Genomic DNA, 12,214 nt, shown 5'->3' on the forward strand with positions numbered 1-12,214 from the left:
CCGACCCACTTATACTTACACCTACGCGGCTCCAGTCAAAATGACTATGTACTATGCTGGTGACACTATGATCCCTTTAAGTTGGTGGGGGTGTTGGTGGTGGGTGGTGGCGGTCATATTTAATAATCTCTTCCAATGGTTATCCAGACGATTTTTGAAAAGAAATGAAAGATCTGGCCTCCTGGCCCTCCTCAGATAGCTGGGAGATTAGGACTGTTCTGTGTAAAACTGTTTCTCCCACTCCATAGACACCCCATAGACACCATCAAGGTGATTTTTTGTTGTTTGATTTATGGCTGGGTCTGTCCAGGGTCTCTGAGGGTGTTTGAGTAAGAGTAACCTTTTTTATTGAGATGAGATGTTTCACAGTTTCATCATGTCTCCCTACAGCGTCTGTATTTCAATGTTGGCATGTCCAGCCACGGAAAATGACAATATCACCACGGTTACAGCCGGTAACCCACGACCCGCCCATGACGACCACGATGAAGTTACGGAGTTGCCTAGGTGCCTTCCCGGTGTTTCACGGTCATCGCCGCCTAACCGTTGTAGCATCTTGGTATTTCTGCCAATGTATAAAAAGGGGGCGTTGCTTGGAACTAGCACCAGTCCATAAGGGTCCCTCGTGAATGCAACATGGAAGAGAGCGACCTAGCCAGACTGAGGATATTGATGCTACACAAACACAACATGAATTGTCTCGCCATAGAGATTGAATTGATTGAAGAATTGATACAGCTGACAAAAAAAAGTCGAAAAGGAAGAGGATTTGGGTGAAGCCCTACCTGACGAGACGGCCTATCTTGGGTCATTATGTACCACTCATGAAAGAACTGGCAGAGGAAAATCCAGAGCTGTACAAAAACTTCCTCAGGATTGATGAAGACCTGTTCAACGAGACTTGCACGTGTTGGCCCACACATTGAGAAGCACACAACATTCTGGAGATCGCCCATTGAACCAGGACTACGTATTGCGATCACACTTCGTTTCTTCATAACAGGTGGCTCCTACAAAAGCCTTTCGTATGCCTTCCGCGTTGCTGTGAACACTATTCACCATATTGTGCCAGAAACCTGTGAAACTATTGCGGCAGTGTATGGAGACGAGGTGATGCAGTTCCCTACGTGTGTGTGTGTGTGTGTGTAGAAGAACGATTTACTACAAGTTTATTGTGCAGGTAGGGTATGTTTATGTAGCGCCCAAGGATCTGAGGGGGGGGGAGTTGCACTTACTTTTTTTTTTTTTTTTAACTGAATTATAGACTGAATCTTACTGCATGTACATTAACTTACTGAGCATAGAACAAATTAAAGACTTGAATAAACTCCCGTGTAATTGAATGCGAACGACTATAGAAGGCAGGCTGCCACCACCCCACGATGAGGGTCGGAACCCCCTGCTCAATGGGGAGAAAACAAGACTGATTGACTACACTCAACTACGCCGGATGAGAGACGGGAGAAAACACTTGAGGTGATAGCGTAGACACTGAAGAGGGAGGGAGACGTGAAGAACGCGACTACATATTACTAATACTTGGGTGAGACGTTTGGGGAAATGGGACGATGCTCCCTTCCGTGTGTGTGTGTGTGTGTGTGTGTGTGTGTGTGTGTGTGTGTGTGTGTGTGTGAAACTGAGTGGATGAGACGTGCTGATTGGTCACCAACAGGGCCTATAGGGTGGATGAACGGAGACTCACTTAACTACTTAACACACTGGATATGTAGGTATATATTAATATATTAACACAAGGGAAAGAATGAGAATTTACTGATATTTGAGTTGATTCAACCCACGGGCACTCATTTGCCTGACAACGTTGATTCTCATTCTCTAATTATCATTATCTCTCTCTTTCTCATTCTCATCATCATTCCCCCTCATTTTCAATCTCTCTCTCTCTCTCTCATAACGATCGAGTCTCCCTCATTATCTCTCTCATTCTCATTCTCATTGTCAATCTCTCTAGCTCTCATTATCATTCTCATTCATCTTCATCATTTTCAATCTCATTCTCTCTCTCTCTCTCTTTCTGTGTGTGTGTGTGTGTGTGTGTGTGTGTGTGTATATACAGTAGAGCCCCACTTAGCGCGAGATCAATTAGCACGAATCGCAATTAGCGTGAGCCACCATCTACCAAGAAAAGAATAATTAGCACGAAAGCCTCAGTTAGCGCGAGCAGCCACCACGACTGAATTTTGAAAATTGCACCAAGCTGCCATGATGCGCAGCACAAGCCGCCATGATGCGCGACACAAGCTGCCATGATGCACAGCACAAGCCGCCATATGCGCAACAGCGTCGATCCAGGGCAAGTGCGTTGTTTACGTTGTGGATGTGGATATGGGCAACTGACCTTGGCCGTGTTTGCCGCACACCCGGAAAATTTGGATTTGCCGGTTGTCTAAGTGTGATACTGCCTTAAGGCAGCGAGGCCGCTGACCGGGTGAGCGCCGGCGATGACGTTCACAAGCGTGTTTTCAGAGCTCAGCCAATCAGTTTTTTTTTTTGTTTTTTTGGTGAGTGATTATTTTGAGTAAGTATCAAACCCAAAAGTCAGACCCACGTGTGCACCAAATATTTTTTTTCATATTGGTTACTTTATTCAATTAGCACGAATTCAGTTAGCGCGACCACATTCATCCACCTAATTCTTGCGCTAAATGGTGCTCTACTGTATATATATAGATATAGATACATGTGTGTGTGTGATATTTCTTCATAATCAGGTAGTTTATGTAAATATCATAATCAAGTGCATCCTCATAAAAATCATCACGTGACTGCCTGAGATCCCTGCCATCATCCTGACTCACGGCATTGCGCTCCAGAGTGCGCTGTATGCAGTAGATTCGAATGGAATCCAACTTTGCCTAACATGTATGTATGTATGTAAAAAGTTACGTTTGAATAGGTAACCTAAATGCGACTTTAGAAATGCGAATGATTTACTGCTTTTATTTCTTTATTTTCACTAAAGATTTGGCAGCTACGACAAATTAATTGAAGGAAAATACTTCCCAGTGAGTGAGAGAAATGTAAGAAATAATCTGCACAGATGTGCACGCATCGACACATCACCCCTTTCAGACAAAGAGTAACTTGAGATGCCAAATACCACTTATAAACTGCGTTGCCAGTGACAGGAGCACTCAGTAGAGCGTGACGATCCCGCAGCACCTGGAGATGAGTTGTCCGGGTCTTCGGTCTTAACATGCCATCCATTTACTTTAAACTTAACAAAATCGTTACCGTTGTCGCTTTAGGGTTAATCATGGATGATGATGATGATAATATGATAAGGTACAACAATATCTGACAGAGGAGGCAGAGGATGTTGGGAAAAGCCTTTGTCCTGTAGTTAATAATAGATGATGCTGATGATTATAATGATACTATATGATGATTTTTTTAAACCATTTTTTGTTGCCCTTGAGCTGTTTTTTTTAGATGTAAAAAAATAAATAGGTACACAACATCTTACAAAGGAGGTGGAAAATGTTGGGAAAGTTCTCTGTGTCCTGCATGATGATGATTTTTTTAATAGAAGACTAAAGAAGCTTGGTCTAAGCCTCTGCCTGGACCACTTTTCTTCTCTTCAAAGGAAGCTCCTCAGTGTCTTCTTGTGGCCCCTGGAAGAGGCTCTCTCCTCTGTCTGTGACACATTCAGCCAGTTCTTCAGTGTTGAAGCTAAGAATGTCCTCTTCTTTGATATCAATTTCTTCTTTGAGGTAGAATGCATGACTCTCTGCAACAATTTCTTCTTTGAGGTAGACTGCATCACTCTCTGCAACAATAGGCTATGGTCAGGGTCAAGGTGCTCCTCATCTACTCCACACTTTCCCTGGCTCATCTTTTCACCAATGCAATAATCTCTCTGTACTCTCTAATTCAATTATCAATTCTATTATGTAATACCCTCCCTGACTTTCTCAACATCATCATAATTTCATCGACGCCTGCTCCCAGGAGCTCCCACCAGGGTATGGCCACGGCAGAAGAGTTTCCAACTTTCTCTTTCCAGACACTCCCTCCTTGCCTGCTTAAAGTTTCTCAATGATCTTTCCCCCCTCTCCCTAACATACTCTTACACCCTATCTCTCCATTTCACTGGAGGTCGTCCTCTAGCATTCCCTCCGTCTGTCTCACTCACATACACCCTTCTGGTCATCTAACTCTCCTCCATTCGCTCCATGTGGCCAAACCACTTTAAAGTCTGTTGCTTCACTTCTTCCACCACTCCACACTTCTTCCCTTCACCCCCGTGACACATTCCAAAATGCTCGTACACACTTTCATTACTCATTCCATCCATTCTACTCACACCACAAGCACTCCTCAAATAACTCATTTCCACTGCCTGCACTCTAGACCTCTGACTGGATTGGATCCTCCTATAATTTCATCTCAATCTTAACTTGTAGCTAGTGCAAATAGATGGAAGGTGTCAAGAGGTTAGCTGGATTCATGGATGGGGAGTGCGGATAATTAATATCCACCACAGGTGAGCCACCTTGTGAGTCCTTGGGTATAATGCTGGACAGCTGGTGAGGCAGAGAGGAAAACTCTGGCAGCTCTTACCTTGGGGCTGGGGCTCCTCCTGTGAGCCAGAGGGCTGCCAGGGGACAGGCTCAGGCTTTATGGCGAGAGGGTCATGCTCCTGAAGGGGAAGCACTGCCGCGTCCTCCTCTGTACATGTTGGCTCCTCCTTCACCTCCACAACCTTTATGTCCCGGGGAGGTGAGGCAGGCTGGGGAAGCTTCATGACTTTCACTGGATGACCTGTGAAAAGTTAACTTTTAAATAACTGGTGATATATAAAGAAGGAAGTATAACATATGAAGAAGTAAATCAAGCAATAAAAAGATTAAAAAATGAAAAGGCAGCAGGAATTGATGGAATTACAGCAGAAATGTTGAAGTGTGGAGATGTAGTTACTAAATGGATGGTCAAGATATGTGAAGTAGCATGGGAGGTGGGGGGGGTGCCAGCAGACTGGACAAAAGCCATCATTGTCCCAGTTTACAAGGGGAAGGGCAGGAGAGGGGAGTGTGGGAGCTATAGAGGTATAAGTCTGCTTAGTATACCCAGAAAGGTATATGAAAAAGTCATTATAGAGAGGGTGCAAAGATTTAGAGGAGAAAATCAGTGAAGAACAAGGAAGCTTCTGGAAGGGAAGGGGATGTGTGGGTCAGATATTTTCCTTGAGGATGGTAGTAGAAAAAATATTAGCAAAAGGAAAAAAAATGATACGCGCCTTTATGGATCAAGAAACAGGATTAACAGGACGGTAACCAACAGGAGTGCAGAGGTCATCCTCAGACTCTATTTAGCGTTAGTTAGGCCACACTTAGATTATGCTGTCCAGTTTTGGTGCCCAAACTACAAAATAGACATCAACTTGATAGAATCAGTTCAGAGTAATAGGGTGGTGGGGGAATGGAATAGACTCAGCAATCACATAGTTAGTGCAGGGACGATAGCTTGTTTTAAGAGTAGACTGGATAGCAACATGGATGAGGATAACAGGTGGCAGTGAGGTGTGGGTGCAGTAAGGTGACAGGATACTGGTGCATGCATAGTACCGCCTGTATAATGAGGATCAAGCCTCTACCTGTAACCCCTGAAACTACACCTCACCCATTGTAAGTGGGGGGGAATCTGGAGCTGCCAGTGTAGGCCACCCGACCTCTTGCAGTCTCCCTGTGTTCTTATGTTCTACTGAAAATCACACACACACACACACACACACGCACACAAATCAACGCTAAAGTGCACTTGCTCATGTCGGGAGGGTACCTGCTGGTGATTACGAGTGCAACACTTGATCAGTCCGTGGTGAATTACACACATTCTCTCTCAATGTTTCTCAATTATTTCCTGAATGTATCCAAGTTGTTTTGTCAAGTGCTTCCCGAAACACTTTGGAAACGTCTGGGATACATTGTTGTCAGGAGAGCGAGGAGGAGGCCGACTCAGGTATGGAGGCACCTCTTACTTAGCTTACTTATGTCTGTCTACCGAGTGTCAAAAATCTGAGTAAGATTGAACCAGTACTTTTTGAGATATGGGAGTACAAAGTTTTTGCGCAGAGTTCATCCCTGTTCACTAAATCAAGATTGGACTATTTGGGCTTAAGATAACACGGCATGGCAGAGCACAGGCTTGGTGGTGTCTCCCAAATTATCAAAATACTTGCAGATTAATATTTTTTCTCCTACTTTTCCCTCTTATCCTTTATGGCACAAATTTTTACCAAATTAAATTTTCTACTTACGTCACCCTTCAGCACTTCATGGAAAGTCTGTAGTAGAGGTTCATGTCATTTCAGGTCATGTTTATGTCACCTGTATACCCCCAAGTGAAGGAGAGTTCTTGGCCTTGTACAGCTTTTCATTAGCCAGGCTCCTGGTCCCCTGTTATTTATATATAGGTGCATATAATATATTATAAGCATATTACAGACTCCCTACCATGCACCATATATACCATACCTACCATACCCTTCACACAGAGAATGGTACACATGCACACCATTGCCTTCACCATAACCACTGTTCTTACACTTCTTGGGCTCAGAGTGGTGCACAGTCACTTCACACTCCTCACATCTGAGGCTAACTGTACAGTCAAAACACTTAGTAGTAATTTTTGACACGCATTTGTTGCCACACTCATTACACCTTGCCAACTCCAACAATGCTGATAATCTTTGCACCGAAATGTTTACTAAGGCACTATCATCACACGCTTCTTTGATCTCTTGTTCTTCTTCTGGCAATAAACTGTGTCGAAAGCTTGCCGTAGACGTGTGTGTATGTAGTGGAGGATGGAGGGGTGGAGCGGCAGCGTGTCCAGTAGGGGTTGGCTCGGCCTCAGTCACTTTCTTTCTCCGTCTTTTCATCACTTTTTGACGATTCAATTCACTGAGTGCCTTTCTCTTTGCACTCACGCGCGGCATTTTTACGTTATGGGATATGTAATAGCTCCCACAACGAGCCAAACACGGAATGGTTAACAGGTGATCAGCGCGCGCTCCTTCCCTTGCCTGTTCTGTTGTGTTGTGTTGATGTTCGGGGGAGGGGGGGAGGGGGGGTACGTGTTAGCCTTTGCAACGGCACCCCCTGGGCCCGTATTCTACATATAGTGCTTATGGTCGACCATAACTAACCGTCATAGCTAACAGAATTTATGACCGTCAGTATAATGACCGTCAGAAGTCTTCTTCTTCTTCTTCTTGTCGTCGGCCATAGCGCAGTAAATCAACAACACCGTGACAGGGTTAAGAGAATAATTGTACCTGTTGCTCCCTGAGCTAGCTTCGGCTAAGGCTTTAGGCTTATCAAATAGCCTTGGGCTATTTCAGAGGCATTGTCGAAACCTCCACAAAGTGTGAGAGTTAGTCTCATCTCAAAGGCCAAAGTGTACTCATCTCCTGAGGGTTCGGCTAGCAGCAACAACAACTCTCACGTCATCAGCCGAGTCAGTGAGTCGGTAACCACTTACAAAGTGACCAGTGAACTATAGGAGGTGAACAATACTATTTTTCTCATATCTCATCATTTCTGTGTCCATCTTATCTTTTCATTCATCCATTCATCAGTGATTATCATCCATTTATTCATTGGTGGTGGTTATTATTATCTATTATTATTGTGTGTCATTGTGTGGGTTTCTTGTGTTTTCTTTTTCTCATTGTTATCTGTGTGTCATTTTGTCTTTGGTTTAATCTTCGTTTTGGTATATTATCTTGTTATTTTCCATACTCGTATTGAACTATTTTGTGCTTAATGACCTTCACACCATTTACTTGATTTAAACGACCATAAGGTCTTAAGAGCAAGTAACGTAATTACTCCCACTTGCTACAGGTGTTGTTAATATTGTTGTTTCTTACTTATACATTAAATTTATGTTAAGGACTATCTTCGTATTTTCATCACCTCATTTAATGTTCGGGTAACCAGTTTCTTAAATTATCACCCTAGACAAAACTACTGTGTCGCTCGTAACATTATAATAATAATAATAAAAAAAATAATAATAATGCTATTAAAACAAGAATACTATAATTATTTTTACTTAATATCAATAATAATAATAATACTGATAAGAACATAAGAACATAAGAAAGCGAGGAACTGCAAGAGGCTGGCAAAAGGCCTACACAAGGCATTTCCAGAGCCCCCTCCCACCTACCACCTGTCATCCTCGTCCATGTAACTATCAAGTCTACTCTTAAAAGAAGCTATTGTCCTTGCACTCACTAAGTGGTTTCTGAGTCTATTCCATTCCCCGCAGCACCACCCTATTGCTATACCAGTGTCTGCCTATTTCCCTCCTAAACCTAGACTTTTCTAATTTAAATCCATTAGTGCGTGTTCTCTCCTGCTGGCTAATTCTTCATACAATCTAACAATATACATAATAACAACAATAATGATAAGCTTTAATAAGTAAAAGATAATAATTATAACAATAACAATATAACTCCTATATTTTAAGCTCACCTTGCAATGTTGACACTGCAATGGATTGGTGTGCAACAATTTCTTGCAAGGCCTCCCTCCTCTTCGTTGCTTCAGTTTCCTTCTCCTGTCTACCAGTATCAGCGTTCTCTGGAAAAGAGGTTATATTGTTATACATTAAAAATTATAAGAATGAATGATGATCCGTAAAATACAGTATTACCTAAAACATTAAGTGCGCGCACACACACGCACACACACACACACACACACACACACACACACACACACACACACACACACGGAGAGAGAGAGAGAGAGAGAGACCGTTTAACCGTTAAGGGGGGGGGTAACCGGCTACGTAAAAAATATTCATAAAAAAAAAGTTTTTAATATTTTTCCTTGAAATTTTTGTTTTGTATAGAATATAGGTACAGATATTATGTTAAAGTTAGAACGCGCTAGTTATTATTTATGACGTCATACCGAATATGACTTCATAAATGACATCATAAATTAATGGAAATTTTAATAATTCTCTGATCGATCTCAGACTGTACCTGGTATTACTTAGATACCATATAAACACACCCACATTTCGTTTTTATTAATATTATCCACACATGTTAAGAAATTGCCGTCGTAATTTGGTACAAATTTTGACCACAATTTTTCATCATATTTACATTAATTAAATTCTCCCGTGGCTATAATTTCCATTGTTTCTAAAAAAACAAACTGTGCAGATGTAGACACTCACTAAATGATTATCCATGAGAATTTTGAAATAGCTGCAATTGTTTTTCTAATTGTTATTAATTTTTAATGTCGTAAATTTAACTTTTCGAGATAATTGCGTTTAAAGTCATCTTTATCCCATATCTCTGATAATTGCTGGACGATTTTAATTATTTTCACACACATACATGCCTCAACTGTACTGAATAAAACTACAACGAAAAAACTAGAATCGACCTTATATACAGCTTATACAATAACAAAATTCTTCCATAACTTACTTTGTATCCTGTTTTGTTGTTTTCTTCTTGTGCTTTTCCCTCACTGCTGGGGTGTCATAACTGTGCCATATCATAGCAGAGGGGTTTTGCTTAGACAGCAATGAGCACACTGCTCACCAAACAGGTGCCACACCTGACTAAACAGGTGCTATACCTGCACCGTAGGTGTCACCCTCAGCTTCTATCTTCTCTTCTTCCTCTTGTATTTTCCTTATTTTCCTCTCTCTTATCTCCTCCTTCTGCCTGATTCTCTTGATAGCACTTTGTACTCTCTTCTTATCTCTGAAGTCACTTGGTGCTAAGCAGGTGTCTCCTGTTGCCTTCGCAAGTGTACTGGCTCCATGATTAAATTTTACTACACTTCTGTAGATAGAGTACATCATTCTTCTCAAAGAAAAGAACTTTGTTTTGGGGAGATTACTCCAAATTACATTATGCAGGCTCTCATTTGCATTTTGTGTTTCATTTTTACACTTCTCCAACAGTTCTGAAGTAGCAACTCTTTGATATGCAGGTAGGATTGCCTTTACCACATCTGGTCTTAGATATGTTGTCATTTTCTTTTTGTGTGATGGTATTCTTTTATTTAGAGCTATGGCTCTTTTATAGAAGCACCAGGATCTTGTTCCATCTGGACACTGATTATGCTGAGGTTGTATGTCAGTGCTCATGCAATGCTTGAGCGTGGCATATATGCTTCTTTTCATATCTTCTACAGTTGTCTCTTCCCTTATTGACTTCCCGAAATAGTGTGCCAGCCTCTTTACTTTGGGTACTGTTAGTGACCCTTCTTTTTTTCCTCCCAGCTTACTAACTTTTTTTGCATTTAGGAGAGCCGTGCCAATCCTCTTTGAAACGTGATTTATGCACTCAAACTTCTTTACTGTGTACATGTTTAAATTCTGCACGGCTTTTATTCCTTTGGAGTCACCATCTGGAATTACTTCTTCATACATGAATTTGCACTTTGTCACAGATCGCTCCCACAGCTTCCTCCACCCCTCCATCTCCATAGCTGGTGAGCTGCCATCATAGTTCTTAGTACACTCATGATCCCTCTTTTCCTCTCCTCTTTCACATATCTTGCACCACTTACTCAAAAGGACAAAATCTACCACCCAGCCAGTCTCCATTTCTATTACAGATACAAATCCATACATGGAAGTGAACCCTCTCTTAGACCAAGATCCATCACATGACACTCGTATTTTCTTTACTTCATTCTTATCTCCATTCTCTTCTAATTTCTGGTGTAATGCAGCACGTGTCTTCTCCATCACTTCTTCTAATCTTTTAATTGTGTCCTCCTCTATCTCAATAGCAATTTTGTGGTAGGTTTTCTTCGAAAATATATCTAAATTCAAACAGGCTTGTAATTCTGTAATTTGATTGTATCCAGATGATGACTGTAATGTAGCCTTTACTAATTTATTATGTATATCATAGTGGCTTGGCATTTGACCTTCACTTGGTGAGGCTTTTGTTACCCCACCTTCTGAACTGCACATCCTAAAATTTGTACCACAGTCAGTGCACTTAGCAACAAAGTAATATATACTCCCACAAACATTATCTTCATTGACACACATTTTTTTCCCACACCGACAATAAGCGAAACTTCTAATCCACTGTAGCATGTTGGAATTGTCTACAACTATATATTTTCTGTTTTCTATTTCTCTCTCATCAATAGTTGGTGTATTGCTTAGTTTTATACTTGGGATAATATTCAGGAGGTATGGGCTCTCTCTACCGCCGTTAATACTCACGTTTTCTGCATTATTTCTGTATCAGTATATAGTGTAGACCCTGTTCACTTCCGGAAACCATAAAAAATAAAAAAATAAAAATACATAAAAAAAAAAATTATTCCTGGACCCCGAGAGACATACACCCTCCCTTTATCACATACCGCGCATGACTGATTGTCGCAGAAGCAGTGCCACGGCCTCGGGCTGGTTTGCCGTTAAGCAGCACGTAAGTAGTGTTCAACGGTTAGGTTAGGTTAGGATAGGTTAGGATGGGTTAGGTTAGGATAGGTTAGGTTAGGATAGGTTAGGTTAGGTTAGGTTAGGATAGGTTAGGTTAGGTTAGGATAGGATAGGTTAGGTTAGGTTAGGTTTGGCACAAACTATTTTTTTCTGGGTAATTTGTGGTGTTTTTTTCATGTGGAGATGGTTTTTTTCCGGAAATATTAGGATTGTGACTTGATCAAGAAAATTGAAATAGCCCCTTTCCTAATAGTTCCCGGAAAAAAAGACTATCTCCACTTGAAAAAGCACCACATTTTACCTAGAAAAAAATAGTTTGTGCCTGGAAATTCGTGAGCCCACATCTCCTGAATTATTACCTATACTTGACCTGGATGTTGTTGGTGGTGGTGGATGTTGTGAGGTCCCTGGTTGTGGTGGAGAGGGTTGTGGTGGTGATGGCGGAGTGGGTTGTTCTCGTGGTGGTGTTGGTGGCGGCGAGGATGACGCTACACCCTCTCTTCTTTCTCTTGCCTTATTAGCTCTTGATTTTTGAAGTTTTACATATCTCTGCTTTCTCAAAGGCATTGCTATTCTTTTTTCAGAAAAAGAACACACAAAAAAATAATCCAAACACGATTGCAAGGCACAAGAAGCGCGGTGAAACGTGTAGAATGACAGCGACGGCCTTCACCTCCTCAAGGTCACTGGCTGGCTCCCTCTCAGTCTCTCCCCTATAACAGTCCGTGGGCCA

At 41.7% G+C, this 12,214-nt stretch overlaps 1 protein-coding gene across 9 annotated transcripts in view; it reads right to left on the reverse strand.

Moving 5' to 3' along the window:
- The window catches only part of LOC126987581 (proteoglycan 4-like), a 30,526-nt gene extending 18,312 nt beyond the window's left edge, over positions 1-12,214 (reverse strand). Inside the window, exons 1-4 of one of the 9 annotated variants that reach the window (XR_007741029.1) lie at positions 9,491-11,253; positions 8,514-8,621; positions 4,585-4,785; positions 2,951-3,790 (exon numbers count right to left, since the gene is read on the reverse strand). Coding sequence is in view for 6 of the 9 variants with exons in the window: in XM_050844677.1 (XP_050700634.1) it covers positions 3,570-3,790; positions 4,585-4,785; positions 6,502-6,964 (885 nt within the window). In the remaining 3 variants the exon portion in view is untranslated. The other 8 variants (XM_050844680.1, XR_007741030.1, XM_050844679.1 and 5 more) reach the window with 8 other exon arrangements.

This window comes from Eriocheir sinensis, chromosome 65, assembly GCF_024679095.1.
Source record: "Eriocheir sinensis breed Jianghai 21 chromosome 65, ASM2467909v1, whole genome shotgun sequence".
Taxonomy (NCBI): Eukaryota; Metazoa; Arthropoda; class Malacostraca; order Decapoda; family Varunidae; genus Eriocheir; species Eriocheir sinensis.